Below are 16,538 nucleotides of genomic sequence, written 5' to 3'. Positions count from 1 at the left end.
GCAGTGACCTCCTCCACACCTAGTGGGTGTATAATTCAGGTCTGCTGAATGCCAGTGACTTTGATGGGCATTGTGGACTGGTGGCTGTTAGCCTTCCCCCTAAGTCCCCCTAGCCCAGACCCCCAGCTCTGTGGATGGGGGATGGTTTTGTCTCCTCATGTCCATTTGTCATATCAGTCCCCTGCTTTTAATTGGGAGGACTCAAGCATTTGTTATAATTATGTAGACAGGAAAAACATGATTGCTGTATCACAGAGAGCACTATAGTATTGATTCAACTAAATCAAATGCTGGTGGAGGGAGAGGATTATTGCTCCAGGACCCTCTGCTGGCCTGGATGTTGTGACTGTTTCACGGAGATAAGCAGCCCTGCTGGGCCTGCTGGCACTCAGGCGCGGGAGGCTGTGGGGCTCTTGGTTATCTCCCCAGGCATAAAGCTGTACTAATTGCTTTGGAAGCGAGGCCTTTTCCCGCGCAGCAGCAGCATATGCTGCCTGAGTGCGTGGAGCAAAGATAAAGAGCCACCCTCCTCCTCCTTCACTGAAGTTTAATAATAAAGTGGAACTGTCACCATTTCCAATAAATTGTTTACTTTAATTAGAAAAATAACGAAAACTGGCCACCTTCTGGCACGCCGTTGTGGCATGTCTTCCTGGCTTGGGCACTCTTGAACCTTCTGTTCTCCGTAGCTGGCTCTGGAAGGCATTCGGATCTCGGTGTTGGTGAAATCAACCACATGTCTTTCTCCATGTAATCAAACCTGGCCCTCACAGGGAAAAAGAAGTTGTTTTCCAAGGCCCATTAGATGGTAGCGCTGCAAACCAGGAAGTTGGCATCGAAGGCATTTGGAGTATAAAGCTTTGTAGGATTTTTTTCCCACATATTTATTTTAGTGAATGTGAAATTGAGATAGTCTCACATTTTTCTGTCATCACTGTTCTTTCAGATGACTTCTTTCCTGTATTATCAGGGGGAGGTCAGCCCAAGACCCCTTGCGTGAGAGGTGAGCTGAAGGGGGCGCCGGGGTGGCTCAGTGGGTTAAGTGTCTGACTTTGGCTCAGGTCATGATCTCATGGTTCATGAGTTCGAGCCCCACATTGGACTCTCTTCTGTCAGGATAGAGACCACTTCAGAGCCTCTGTATCACCCCCCTGTCTCTGCCCCTCCCCCACTCACACACTCCCTCTCTCTCAAAAATAAGTAAACATTAAAAAGAAAAAAAAAAGAGTGAGTCGAAGGCCCAGATAAAGGTGATGTCTTCCTCAGGTGTTCAGGGAGGGTGAGTGGCAGTGTAGGACTTGGAATTCAGGCCACCTGCTTCTGCCTGCCACTCGGAGGCACCAGTGCGAGCTCACTCTTCCACCCACCATGCAGCGGCTTTTCTCATCCCCATTTCACAGGGAGCAAAACTGAGACCTGAGAGCCAAAGCTACTTGCCTCAGGGCCTTGTAGCTGGTAAATAGTACAACCAGAACTAGGACTCAGTCTCCTGAATTTCAGTTCAGTTTTTTTTTCTTCCGGAGTCCATGGGTTCTATATACCAATTGCTTATATACAGTGATTATAATGTGATTGCATTAAATATGACACATTTTGAATCTTAGAGCAACCACAGCTGAGGACAGAGAAAAGAAAATCTGAATTGATGAAGACGCTTCAGAGCAGTCGGCCAGGCCCCTTCCTTCCCTACCAGACACTGCCCTTGGAGTGCACGTGGGTAGGATTCCTCCTTAGCAAATTCCTCCAGGTTTTGAGTAGTGAAAGCAGTGGCCATTAAATCCACGTGCACCAGGAGAGCGCTATGAAGTGCCTGACTCTGTCTGGCAGGAGTACTCACAGGACATAGGTAAATCGTGTAGTGTAATGCCAGTGATTAAAAACGGGAGGCTGGGGACAGGAAATGAAGGGGATCATTGTAATCCAAGGGCAGGGCTTTGGAAGCAGTGTCCCAGCCAGAGTCATTGTGATGGTTGTGGTCATTAAGGTCCTTTCCTTTCAGTTAAGCGGCCCAAATCCAGCTAGATCTGGTCAGGCAAAGAACCAAATTTATTGGCTCACTTACCTGAAAAAGCTAGGCATGCCTGGTTCTAGGAACCCGAGCCACATGATTCTGCCTTGTTTCCTCCATTATGGGCTCTTTTCTCATTGGCTTTACCTTTTTTCAGGTGAGCTCTTCCTCCCCAGAGGCTTGATGGTTGCTGGCAGCCCAGCCTTCTTCCCTACCTCTCAGTAGTCTCAGTGGAGAGAGTTTTCTTCCCCACATTTCAGTAGAGGCCCAGGGATTGGGTCATATGCCCATGCCTGATGGTGCCTCATGGAATTCAGGATGGAATTCACAAATTGGTCAAGCCTGATACATGGGTTTACCCTTTGATCTGGAAAGGAGGAAGAGAGATGTTAACCTCACCCAAATGATATGAGGCACTAGTGGAGAAGGAAAATCGGAAGAAGGGGAATGGATGTTGAACGGGCAAAAACCACCCATATCCAGTGGGTATAAGCCTTAGTTTCCTCTGACTCACTCTTGATCAGTGGCTTGGTGAGGAGAAAGGACCAGTCTTGCCCAAATGTCTCCAGATGAGTGCTGTACAGTAGAACTTTATGCAATGATGGAAATGTTCTTTGATCATCACTATCCAATGCAGTAGCCACTAGCCACATGGGGCTGTTGAGCACTTGAAATGAGACTGGTGGGACTGAGCAATGGAGTTTTGTTTGTTTGTTTGTTTGTTTTTATGGGGGTGAGAGAGAGAGAGCAGGGGAGGGGCAGAAGGAGAGAGAGGATCTTAAGCAGGCTCCATGCTCAGTGAGGAGCCCCACCACAGGACTTGATCTTACAATGGTGAGATCATGACGTGAGCTAAAATCAAGAGTCAGACACTTAACCGTCTGAGCCACCTAGGTACCCCAAGCAACTGAGTTTTTATTTTTAGGTAATTTTATTTAAATTTAATGTAGATGGCTACCTATAGCTCTTGACTGCCATAGTAGCTCTTAGTGGAGCCACATCACTGGAGATAGTTCCCTGGAAGGCAAGGCCTCAGGGCCTTGTGTAGAATGACAGGTGGGCCAAGGATTAAATGAAGATTGGAAGACCAGGATGATGAAGCAGATTTGGTCCAGGTATACAACAGGAGAAAACAGAGCCCAGACATGAGGGACATGAGAGGGAAAGACACAAAGGGAGTGTCCTTCATCTGTGATGTCGTTTGGAAACCCTTAACCTGGGGACATGTTTTTTCCATGTAATATAAGGACTAGATTTGTACCAAAAAGAAAGAAAATCAGAACGGACCTTGTTATAAAGTTGGGTTGAGGGGAATTCCGTGACATGTTATTGCATTTTACTCCTAAGTGTCTGACAATAAAAGCAACCATTGTCTGAAGCAATCTTCCTGCACATGACGTTCAGTTGCACATGGATTAAAGAAAAATTAAACGGGGTTGCTCTGTTATTAAAAAAAACAACAATGCTGCGTAAACTTGTGTGGCCGAGCACAATGAAATGCAGTTGACAGAAATGACATCAGATGAATAGAATGAACTTGTGAAGGCAAGGTCTAGCCACAGCAATGTGAACCCAGGGCAGGTTAAAGCCCAGCCTCTCTACAAGCTGCGTGATGGGCATGTGTCATGATGCTCTGCGTCCTGTAGGGTGTGTGGGGACCACCCTGAGGTGATGCCTGCTGAGCCTAAGTCGTTCCTGGTGGACATTAGTCGCCTACGAGTCAGGTTTCCATAGGCGGCCATTCTTGGAGAAGGCAGACTGATCTGTTTTGATCCCTTCCTGCTCACGTGTAGCCAGGGACACCTGGGCTTCCTCAGATTCAGTTAATTGTCTGGATTTGTACAGTCAGTGCTTGTGAAGGACATGCCATGTGCTTGGCATCCTGCTGGGCGTTGGGCATCCAGCAGGAAGAACAGAGAAGCACAAGTCTTGGTTCCTGGCCCTGTGGTTTGTCTGGGTCCATGGCCCTCAGCATTCCTCTCCCCCAACACCCAAGCCACTTGGTTACCTGTAGACTCACCTGTAGTGCAGGTGTAGAGATTAAGAGCTCATGGCCAGTACCTGGCATATATACATATGTATACATATGTGTATATATATATAAAAGTAGCAAATGTATAGCAGAGAGAAGGAGACATTAGAATGGGTGAAGCAGACCTGGGTAGAACCTGGGCCAGGCAGCTAGGAGGTGTGTGAATTTGGGTACAGTGCTGAGCCTCACTCTTCCCATCTACAAAGTGGGTTGATGGAAACTTACAGGGTTGCTGTGAGGATGCAGTTACATGTTATTTGCTAAGGACCTATTATGAAGCAGATTTCCATGACTCCATGCTCTGGTGAGCATGAGAGTATGATTGCTGTGAGGAAAGGATGGACCTGGGAGGGGGTCTTATGGGTTATGTGAATATATCTAGGGTGAGCAGCCAACTTCAAATCCAGCCTTGATTTGTGTTAGGTCTGGGTGCCATTAAAGCTGAACCATCGTGAGGATCCCACCAAAACTTCCCAGTCCAGTTTTCCAGCAAATCTGCAGCCACCCCCATGACCAGTGGCCCCTGATGCTTCCTGTGGGGGCCTAGGGAGAATAGCATCTTAGACCATCAGCATGTCCTAAGATCCGTCTCTATGATCTATTCTTATTCTGTGATCAGTTTTTGGGTTCTTGGGCAGACACATCATGAGCTGGTGTCAATATCTGAATGCTGATGCAATTCTTGGGGCATTGAAGGGTCCCAGGGCATGGAAGAGAAAGAAAGCCATTCCTCAGCCAGGAAATCACCAGCAAACATTTTCCGTGAGCACACCCTTCCTGCCCCTCACCCTCCCGGGTGACTCTTCCATCCAGTTTCTTTAGCCGACGAGGGTGTGGATGCCTTTGGGGAGAGCCCAATTCATTTCGGTAGAACAGAAGTGGTTTTGGAATAGGCCAACTGGGAAATAATTCCAGGCAGCTATGGTACTGTGGACACGGGCTTTGGGTCAGTGGACATGCCACAAGCTCACGTGGCCCTGAGCACGTGCCTGGACCTGCTCTTGCCTCTTTGTTGAGAAGCAGAAACATAATGGGCTCCAGGCTTGCTTCCTTCTGCCCCCTTTCCTCTCCAGCTGATGCTGGGTTTCTGTCGATCCAACATAGCCAGATGGGCCTTAGGGATGTTTCTGAAGAGGCTTGGTCCCTTTTTGTGAATTCCTTGAATCTCTTCTGATTTCTAGCCTGTGTCTCTCTTGCCGTAATCACAATTCTTACCTCATGACCCAGTCTTTATCCTTGCTCTTCAGAGATGGTTTGAGTACCTTTTGTGTATCAGATATGTGGTCTTCATGGGAGATAGAGTAGGCCACAAGACATGCCTGGTCTCAGAACATCATTGTCTCGAGTGGGGGCAGAATCTAACTAGGCAGTTACATACCTGGAGTGCTAAGTGAAAGGTATATCTGAGCATGGGGTGCAGCATGGGGTGCTAAGGAAGCATTCTCTTTTTAAATTTTTTTTTAATGTTTATTTATTGTTTGAGAAAGAGTACAAGCGGGGGAGGTACAGAGAGAGAGGGAGACACAGAATCTGAAGCAGGCTCCAGGCTCTGAGTTGTTAGCACAGAGCCTGATGTGGGGCTCAAACCCACAAGCCATGAGATCATGACCTGAGCCGAAGTCAGACGCTTAACCAACTGAGCCACCCAGCCCCCCCACCACTAAGGAAGCATGCTAAGTCACTGTCAGAGATGGGGGGTCTAGGAAATTTTCCAAGGCAGGAAGGCGGTGAGGTCTCCAAAGTCGATGGGACCAGGTGTGGCAGGGGAGCCAGGAAATGGATGGAGAGTGGATTCCCAGTGAGGAGAGCATGTACACAGTCTCAGAAGTGATCAGAAGTGGAAAAATTGAGGGTAGAAGAGGATAAAGTAAGTTTTGAGAGATGAAACTGGAAAGGAAAGAAGGAATTTTAGATAAATTAAGTACTTTTCACCAGAATTAAATGAATTCTTTCCCTAGAATGTGATCACAGCTAAAAATGCATATGGCAGGTAAATTTTATATTGAATAAGTTCTTATGTTTTGAATTCTGAAGGGAAGAAGAACACACTATGGCCATTTGGGCCTGGGATGCACTGGTCCTGGTGTGCGCCCAAGGTTGGCATCACGTAACCATATGGACGCTAATGAATTTTCTACTTTGTCGTTTCAGCACTTCAGGGAGCATCTGGACAAGCTGTTTGCCAAAGGAATTGGAATGCTGGACATAGCTCTGAATGAGGCCTTCAACATTCTCAGTGATGTAAGCTCCTCTTTGACTTGCCTCTCTTCTGTCCAGGAGAATAGATGGATTTTTTTAAAATTGTTCGATCGTGGACCAGCAAATAATGCTAACAGTAGTTAGCTCCTGCTGTCATTGAGTGGCATCCAGAGGTATCAGATGGGAGGGTGAGGCTGGCTATTCGGGTCCTCTGGGGACCCAGGTCCAGCCAGTGAGGCTGAGCAGAGTGTAAAATGCCCTCTGATCAAGGCACTCACCTGCCATGCTTGTTGGCTCTGGGACCACCAACACTTAAATACCTTCCAGTGCAGATTTTGCCTCAGAAACTTTCAGTTTCTTCATAGAGTAGACTCATCCCTCATTGTGTTTCATACTGAATCCCTGCTTGTGGTGATGGTTAGCAGAAGAAAAACTTTCTCTGTGCAGTATGCTTAGGGAGTGCCGTACCCGTCCCTGCCTTTCTTCCAGCCCCTTGGAGATTCCTAATACACAGTCACATAATCAAAGTTCCAGTAGGTACTACAGGAAAGAATGCCACTGAACCGTTTCCCACACTTCTTGGAACAAGAATCAGTTTTCCAGGTAGCACCTGTTAACATTCCATGAAAAACTTTGGGGAGTGCTGGGCTGGGGCTTCTGCCCCTCCAATCCAATTGTGTTAAGCTAGAAGAACATGTGACTTTTGTGTTCTTATCACTCTGGGAGAGTAGTAGGAAAATAATGGCAATCTTTATCAATGCAGGTTCTGTATCATTTATGTAACTAGTATGTGTTGTGTGTTTTTTAATATCAGACACTGGGAATGCACCAGAGAACAGACTGCACAAAGGGTTTGCCTTAATGGACTAGTGTAAAGGTTGGGTAATTATGGCCCGTGAGCCAAATCCAGCCTGCATCTTCTTTTGGTAAATATTGTTTCATTGGAATGCATTCATGCTCACCTGACTATGTACCTTCTATGGCTATTTTTGCATTACAGTGACAGAGTTGATTAGCCATAGAGACCATATGGTCTGTAAAACCTAAAATATTTACTGTGTGCACTTTGCAGAAGAAGTTTGCTGACCTCAGGTCTAATGGGAAAAGACAGATGAAGTGCCTATGGAGAGCCCCATTGTGCCAGCATAGTAAGGACTTGCTGCTTTATACAATGAGGTCAGGAAAGATCTCTCTGATTAGGTGACCTTGGTTGGAGTAGACACCTTAAGGAAGTGAGGGAACAGTCACTTCAGAAGTTGCCAGCAAGAGGACAGAGTACAAAAGACCTAAGGCAGTGATGCTTGGCATAGTTACCATAAGAGACCAGTGTGAGGAGCAGAGCGGGGGAGAAAGAGAGTGCAAGGGAATGAGATCATGGAGGTAGCAGGGGCCAGACCCCATGGAGCCCTCCAGACTCTGGCGGGGGGGGGAGGTGGACTTTGGCTCTTGCTCTGTGTGGGATGGAAAGTCACTGGAGTCTGAGCAGAGAATGACATGACCTGCTTGAGTTTTAGCAGTATTTCTCTGGCTGCTGTATTGAGAAACAAAGACAATAGCTGGGAGCCATTAAGTTATCTGGGTGATGCATAACTGGTGGCTTGGACCAGGGAGGTAGGTTAAGATGTTAAGAAGCAGAAAAATAGCAATCACTCTAGGTGTTTCAAACAGCAGGGATTTACTTCAGGGAATTGGTTGCATAGGGTATGGAAAAGCTCAGAAACCAGAGAGTGAAACCATCCTCAGATGGGCAGCAGCAGGAAGCAGCTCCTCTCTAGGGTAGGGGGGAAAACAGGAGCAAGGGACGCCGTTGGAGCCTCCTCCTAGTGGCCATCTAGATGGGAATGGGGCCATGGAGGGCTGCCTGGGAAAAGCCGGAGTCACAGGGGGAGGCCTGTCCTGTGGCAGCTGGTACCTTGGAAGAGGTGCAGCTGTTGCCAGAAAGCACCCAGGCCCCCAGATCAGAAGAAAGGGAGAGATGGCTTAGAAAAGCGTTGGCTTATCTTCTAGTGTTCTCCTTTGGATGAGCCTTGTCCAAACTCTTGGGGAGCCGGGAAAGTGTGGAATGCAGGGAAAGTCACGGGGCGGAACTGAGGGCAAACAAGCCCTAAATGGAGCAGCAGTTACATTAAGCTGTTGCAGGAGCTGGGAGACCAGCCAGGGGCCCAGAAGCCCCTCTGCACCGAGTCTTCAGGCCGCTCGGTGGGGCCCCGGGTGTGGGTTTGCATAGGATCACCCACCCAACATCACACGGCTCATCCTGGTGCTCAGTTGTGCCCAGCTCAAAAACTGGAATCTTTCTCACTCAGCTACACTAGCCTCTCGAGCCCTAATTCTAGACTTTCTTTTACCAATAATATCCACTGGCACACAGAAGGCCATTGAGATTTCGGTCCTGAGCCTGTGCTGGGACTGCAGAGGAGGGAGAGATAAGGAGGGAAGGTGCCACATAATCGCCCTCGGCTCTTCCCTCCCACCTGGCTGCACGAGACTGCTGACTGCAGATAATTCACATTTGTGTAAGGCTCAGTGTTTGGGACAGCACAGCCCTCTTCACAGCTTACTAATAATTTGCGAACGTAGCTGGTCAGAGCAGGGGGCCAAGCTACATCTTTAAATTCTGATTTGAACCCTGGATAGGTACCGTCTCAGGGCTTCTTTCTAGAAAGTCATATTGAAAGGATTTGTCACAATTATAAAATTGGTTCTCTTTTTATCTCAAAAGCCTAGTGTCTAGAGCAGGGGGAGGCACTCCGAACTCGTGAATCCCTTGTTTGGAAATGTGTCCTGCTGTGAATTTCTGTTTTCTGGCTCTTTGGCAGAAGTGGTGAAGGAGCAAGAGTTAGGGAATGCTTGTCATGTGAAGTTTGTGGCCTCTGGAGTCAGGCAGGTTGGGCTGAGAAGCCTGACTTGGTCAGAGCTTGCTGTGAAGCCTTGAGAAAACTCTGCTTTGCCTCACCTTTATTATCCTCATCTGTAAAATGGGGATAGGAATAGACCCATAACTTGTGAAGCCCAGTGCAAAATGAAAATACTCAGAAAAGGGGCATCTGGGTGGCTCAGTCAGTTAAGCATTGGACTTCGACTCAGGTCATGATCTCACAGTTCGTGGGTTCAAGGCCTGCGTCTGGCTCTGTGCTGACAGCTCAGAGCCTGGAGCCTGCTTCAGGTTCTGTGTGTGTCTCTCTCTCTGCCCCTCCCTCACTCACTCTCTGTCTTTCTCTCAAAAATAAATAAACATTTTTTAAAAATTAAAAATACTCAGAAAAAATGAAAATGAAAATGAAAATGTTCAGAAGCATTAAGAATCTTAAGAGAGTGACAGCAGAGGGTTGCCCCGAGTGCGGGCCCTGTGCACATGATATACCCATGAAGCTGGCCCTGGTGGACCAGGGTTGAGGATTCAGCACAATGAAGCAGTACCTGCCTCCCTTCCAGCAGGGCTGGGGTGGCTGGGAAGTGTCATGTCTATGACCATGGAGTCACTGGGCAGCCTCAACTCTTGCCAGGCTGCCTGTGGCTTCTAGAGGCAGCCGGAGCTCTTGATGCTTTGGTCTTACTTCCTGCCCACGTCCTTGGGAATGTCCACTTCCCTTTATCTTCCCTTCTTTCCTTTCTCTTGCCCTGGTAACTTCTCTCTCCCCACCCTGTCCACTTACCAGTTTTGTTCCCAAACACTTCCAAGCCAGTGTTTCCCACTGCATGCCCAGCCGATGCTGGTCTGCCAGGATACTCTACCCCGGGTGTTGTCGAGGTGGGGAGATGCCATCCTCCTGTCCCAGAGACTCACAACACACCTGTGCATATTCAAGGTCTTCAAAGTCCTCCAGGGAACAGACCTTTTAAAAATGTATTTATACCAGTTCTCAAACTTATTGACTCAAGAACTCTTTATATCATATCAGAACCTCAGGGTTAGAATCTTATAGAAGTCACAGCTCACCAAGCACACCTTCAGGCATAATGTGTCTTATACTCCAGCAGGGTCTATTAACCTCCCAGCACCTCTCAGGTCCAGAAAAATCACCAACACACGGTGGATTTCTTTCCTTCATTCACATAAGTATTTGTGAACCAGGGAAATCTTTCACACATCTCTGTTCTTCCTTCACCTGTAAAAACCCTCTGGGGTCTGGCCAGTTAGAAAACCTAATGGGTCCAGTGTAAATTCTGGATAGCAAGAAATGGAAGGACCAGAAATGTTACAAAATGTCCCTGATAAGAGATTGGTTGACAGTTGGCACCATATTTTGAGTGCACATTTATCTCAGAGAGAGAAACATTTCCATCCTGTCTCTAGCTGCTAGGCTTTTAAATAGCCAAACATTTTGAGAAACACAGAGCTGGTTAATCTCCCATGAAAGTGAAGCTTTCTTTCGCTGTTTTCCACTTCATCAGTATGACCTTTAAGTGATGTAATTCTCTCCTGTGCATGATGCCTGCCCTTGCAGGCCAATAGAAACAAAGAGTTATTTCTCAGTTACACAGACACACATTCTGTGTGTGTTTGTCTTTGTGTCCGTCTCTCTCCCTCACACATGCGCGCGCGCGCACACACACACACACACACACACACACACACACACACACACACTTGAAATTGTGATTGTGACCGGGCTCAGAGTGGTTCAGGGATTACTAGATGAAGTTAATTCTGTTTTGCAATTACCTGCATTTCAGTGTCAGTATTTGCTCGGGTGACTTAAAGGCTTGCAGTTGTTGCACAAAGGACTTTGAAAGGAGCATTCAAATAAACTTCTAAGACTCTTCCAGCTATTGATCTCTGCTGCATTCATTAGTTTCTGTAAGAACACAGAGCCAGTTTGCTACAGTAGTTAGCATCTACCTTGTCATGTGACACCCGCAATTACCGTTTTTGGCGATGAATATGATCTTTGCAGTGATTACCTTTTAAAAATTTTTCTTAGCCAATTAAATAAAATTCGGTGACATTTCAAAGGCTGTTAATCACAACCAAATGCTCTAAATGTCAGGATGCATTGAAATTTTCGCTGCTAACTGATGAATCACTGAGCTAATTGTAGTTCCTCATCAGGCCCTTGTCATTGTTATTATTATGGAAAACACTTTCATCACTCCCGCTATTCAAAAAAAAAAGTTCTAGACAAATATGCAGAGAAGAGATATTACTCATCAAAGCATTTGAAGTTAATTGCATTCTTCAAAATTCTCCAACTGCAGATTGCTGCAGAGAATACCAGGGGCTCAGCCAGAGAGGAAAGTGATGTTTTTAAATAAACAGCTCAGGGCAGCCCTGTCTTCCAGTCTGCATCATTCAGATAGCTTCATTTCCCACTCTTTTTTGCCTTTTGTTTGGGAGAGTGTTTTTCCGGGATGTTTTCGAATGAGTTGCATGAACAACAGGCCCAGGGTGAACTCCAGCCTTGTTTGAACTGAAGCATAGATCACCTTTATTCAGTGGTCCGCTGCCGGCTTTATTCAGTGATTTGAAGACAATGTTGAATGCAGGCTCCCCAAAACATTTCCAGAACAACTTGTTGATAGGGCAAGACTGCAGAGATGTTTCTTCTTACTGCAGTAAGGAAGAAAATGCACTATGACCATAGAATGTTAGTAATGTCCCAAAGTGGAAGGGACAAAGTCATGTACTGGAGACTATGAAGTCTGGTTGAATGTGGGTCTTTCAGAGTAGAGGGGAAGGAAGAGGCTTGGTTAAGACTGGGTGAGAATCCTAATATTCTAGTTTAGACTTGGTGGATGCAGCAGAGAGAAGATTTTGAGGTTAGTGTTTTCCCCAAGAGTCTTAGGGTACAAATTGTCCTGTGACAGTTCCTACTGAGGAGTTGATGGGCCTTTCAAGACGTTCCTGGAATAAGAAAAAAAGTTATTTGCAATTTTTATCTTCCTAAGCAAGAGAGCTCTGGAATAGTTAGTTATATTGATAAAGACACTAGAACCATAGCTATGTGTGATGGCTTTAGTTCCCAAGTATTAGTACCTACCTGAGAATTTCTGTGATATTCCATCATGGGCCATGTATGCTCATTAATTCAAGGGCATTGGTCTGGTCTGAGTTGCAGGAGTGGCTTCCAGGGCCAGGACTAAAGTGAACCTAAGGCACAAAATTTGAGGAGCACTCATTCACTCTCAGAGTGGAGGACCTGATGTCTGTCATGTGGCCCTAGAATTCTAGAAAGAGTGGAGGGAGGAAGAAGCAGGTGAAGGAGATGAGTGCTTATGGAGCCATGTATCTCCATCTCCTCAAGGACCTTCATCTCTTTACTGGGAGGCCATAGAGTACGCTGAATCTGGGAGTAGGTTCTGGAGCTGGAGTGCCTGGATTTATATCCTGGCCACTACAGAGGGTAGCTGTGTGACCTTGGGCAAGTTAACTCATCTCTCTGTGCCTCAATTTCCCTACCTGTAAAGTGGTGATGATGATAGTACCTACCTCAGAGGCTAGTCAAGATTAAGTAAGTTAATACTTGTTGCCTGCCATATAATGAACATTTAACCTGCGTTGTAACAACGCATGGTAGTCTCATTTTATAAATGAAGAAAAGGATACTCTGACATGAAAACTTACTGCAGGCACATGGCTTGTGGTGCTGGGGTGGAATTAAGTGCTTTTCACTATACTATGGCAGTCCATGTATGTTTTAGGTGGCTTTGCTCTATCCCAATATGGCCCCAAGAAATTCTTTCTGTCCATCTTTCCTTCCTTCCTTCCTTCCTTCCTTCCTTCCTTCCTTCCTTCCTTCCTTCCTTCTCTTCCCTCCTTCCTTCCCTCCCATTTCCCTCGCTCCTTTCCTTCCTTTGATCCTTCCATCCATCCCTCTCCATCCATCCATCCTTCCCTCCATCCTTCTATCCATCCATCTATCCATCTCCAACCCTCCCTCCATCTCTCTATCCATCCATCCATCCATCCATCCATCCCTTCCTCCCTCCATCCATCCATCTATCCATCTATCCATTCATTCATCCCTCCCTCCATCCATTCTTCTATCCATCCATCATCCTTCTATCCATCCCTCCTTTCATTCATCCTTCTACCCATTTATTCATCCAGCTAGTTATAGTTTTCTCTAATCACAACTTCAGTCTCCACATGAGAATTCTAAGTGCACAGAGACTAGACATTAAACATTCAACTTGAGTGTTTTATTAGCTCTCTGGCTCACCAGGAACCAGCAGCAAATCTAAGACCAGTCTCCATCCTTCCCCAGTGCCATGGTCAACAGATCAAACATGCCCACTCAGTGCCTTTGCACATGCTCTTTGCCCTCTTTGAGACGCCCCCCCCCCCACAGGTACTCCCCCCTCCAGGTGCTACTCATACATCACCTTCTTGGTGAGGTCTTCCCTATTTTTTCTAAAGCTGCCCCCTCCCCATTTCCTGTCCCCCCACTTTGCTTTCTTTTCTCTTTTTTTGTTTCTTAGCATTGCTGTTATCACACAACATACAACAAAATTTACTTTTTACTTTGTTTTTATATGTCTCCCCACATAGAATACAAACTACACAAGGGAGGGGATTTTTATATGTTTCAGCCCCAGCTCTGTGTGGGCACTAGTAAATAATTTAGAATTAATGAATACATTTCACCAACTATAATGGTGGGAGTTTTCACTACTGAAAATTAAAGACTTTTTGTATATTTGTATACATTTGTATATTTTTGTATATTTAAAGACTTTTTGTATATTTTCATGCCTCGGCATTGTCATGGAATTATAGGGTATTTAACGGACATGGTGTTGCTTTGAATTGTAGCATTGATAGCAATCATTAAGGGAGTTCTTCAACCCTGATTCAAGGAAAGGACACTAAGCTCTGGTAACCAGTCTGGTCACCCTGTCTACCACTCACAAAGACTGGGAGCTTTTATAATGCCATGTAAAACTGAAAGTTGAAGAAATTTAGGGTCTTACACACCAGTGGGCATAGTCTTAGAATTTCAGCCTGCTATACATAATATGTTAATAAACTAATATGTGACAAAATAAATATGTAATAAACTAACATGTAATGTTACCTGCTAACAAATACATATTTAAAGTTTTTTTTAATTAATTTATTTATTTTTGAGAAAGTGAGAGAGAATGAGTATGAGCGGGGGAAGGGCAGAGAGAGGGAGATACAGAATCTGAAGCAGGCTCCAGGCTCCGAGCTGTAAGCACACAGCCTGACGCAGGGCTTGAACCCATAAACCGTGAGATCATGACCTGAGCTGAAGTCGGATGCTCAACCGACTGAGCCACCCAGGCACCCCTAACAAATATGTATTTAAAACGAACCCTAACAAAAGGATGCCTAGGCTTCTAGTTTGAATTGGCCTGTTTCTGACTTTATGTGTCCAAAACCTCCTTGATTTTACTATATAGTGCAGTCCGTACCCATCAAGCCAGATTCATTCAGGTTTTAAAAGAGATGTTGCCAGCCACGTATGCTCTGCCCATGTCAAGTGTTCCTAAAGAGTGACTGTGCCAGTGCCTTTGGGGCTTGTATCATGAGGCAGTATCTGTGCTTGAAGGTAAGAGAGGTTATGTGTCCTCGAACCTCACTTCCCACCCTGCGTGTGTTTTTCAGAAATCCTCTCTGCTGTCTGGATTTAGTTCCAGTTTGTCAAAGCAAATATGGTGAATGTGTGGGGAGAAGCTTATGGTGTAGGTTGTGTTTTGGTGAAGTAGAACGAGCTCTTGTTTTGAGAGGCTTCCCAAGCCCAAGCCCTCATGCCTCTCAAGTCTCACGGATGTACAGAACTCTGATGTGTTTTTTAGTCTGAACTTCTTTCTTCCGCAGTTCAACCATACTGGGCAAGGCAGCGTCTGCAGCCAGGCCATCATGCTCATCACCGACGGGGCAGTGGACACCTATGACACTATCTTTGCGAAGTACAACTGGCCAGATCGGAAGGTGAGTTGGTGCTGATGCCATGCAGCGTGGTCCATGGAGAATCTGTGTTGTGCTGTAACCCCCAGGTTGTCCAGGGGTAGGTGCCCCATCTGGACTGAATCTCATAAAGACTACTGTTTCTCAGGCTTGTAGTTTTTGGTTGACCAAGCCAAATACTATAGCTTTCCTTGTTTTCAAAATGAAAACACTTTTTTGGAGGAGAGAAGAAACCTGTAAAGACACATTCAGCGTGTTCAGTGAAAAGACTCACTGTGAAGCGTGCTTTGTCCATAGTGGGCAGCACCTTTGTTTTCCGTGGACCCAGAACTGCTTGGTGAGTCCTGCATCTATAGATGGTGAAGTTGGCCATGGCGGCCACCCAGTCCTCTCTTGTGTGTTTCTGTATTTCTCTAGCTCCTCGTTCACCACCCTCATTACCCTCATTACCACCCAGAAGCTTCTCTCCATCTACCAGGGCTGTTCCCCATCCTTGTCAAAGCTTGTACACTGTTCTAATTCCTTCTTTGCTTTCCAAGTTGACGTTTATTTATCTGCTGAACCCATATGTTAGGGTGCCCATGATGGATGTTGATGTTTTTGGTGTGTCTGAGTGCCAAAACCCAGAGATTCCTCAAGCTGTTAGCCAGTTTGAATTCCCTGGGGAGATCTTTTAAATTCTGGATACTTGTACTCTATCTCATGCCTACAGAATCAAGATTTCTAAGGATGTGGTGTGGTAATCCATGTTTTTAATAAGTTCCTCTAGTGGGCACCAATCAGCAGATTAGCAGTTGGTGATCTCTATCTCACCTGAATGGTGGGATTTTCATAGGAAAAAGGCCAGTCAGAGAAGGTGCTATCCCAGGGGTATCACAGAGGCGCTGTCCTGTCCCATGAGCCAGTGGCATTACTCTGACTGTCTCTATAAGTGCGTAAGAACATTCAGACCAAGTCTGTCCTGCTTTACCTATTTTGTGTATTTAATTTCCTGGAACCGAACTAACCACACGCACTTGGCAAAAAGAAAGAGAAGACAAATGACCGCTGTGTCTTCAGCTATATCCAGAGAGTGTGTGCCATTGAGGGAGTGTGACATGTCAAGGTGTCATCCCATGTTCCCTTAGTCATCCTTGGTCCCCACATTGCTCTGATAACACTGACATCTCACCTCACTGAGTGTGCGTCTGCATTTTAAAGATACATACGTTTTGAACAACATGGTCCCTAAATGGATGCCAACTGCTTCTCCTGGTGCTCAACCTTAGAAAGAGCCATCACTTCTGAAGCTGGAGGAAACGTTTGCTGTGCTGGGCTTTCTCAGGGGATGTGGGACTGTGACACGGCTTCAGGGATGCCCAGGGATCGATGTGGCTGATTGCAGCTCCCGCAACAAGCACTACCTTAGAACCTAGCCCTCGTAT

At 46.1% G+C, this 16,538-nt stretch overlaps 1 protein-coding gene across 1 annotated transcript in view; it reads left to right on the top strand.

Annotated features, from left to right (window-relative positions):
* The window catches only part of CACNA2D3 (calcium voltage-gated channel auxiliary subunit alpha2delta 3), an 864,056-nt gene that overhangs the window by 452,181 nt on the left and 395,337 nt on the right, over positions 1–16,538 (top strand). The window contains exons 11-12 of the mRNA XM_040454466.1: positions 6,192–6,281; positions 15,025–15,138. Of these exons, the coding sequence (XP_040310400.1) occupies positions 6,192–6,281; positions 15,025–15,138 (204 nt within the window). The remainder of the gene's footprint in view (positions 1–6,191; positions 6,282–15,024; positions 15,139–16,538) is intronic.

This window comes from Herpailurus yagouaroundi, unplaced genomic scaffold (assembly GCF_014898765.1).
Source record: "Herpailurus yagouaroundi ecotype Mexico unplaced genomic scaffold, PumYag 213, whole genome shotgun sequence".
Classification (NCBI taxonomy): domain Eukaryota; kingdom Metazoa; phylum Chordata; class Mammalia; order Carnivora; family Felidae; genus Herpailurus; species Herpailurus yagouaroundi.
Note: the sequence above shows the minus strand (reverse complement) of the source record. Positions and strands in the feature narration are given on the sequence as shown.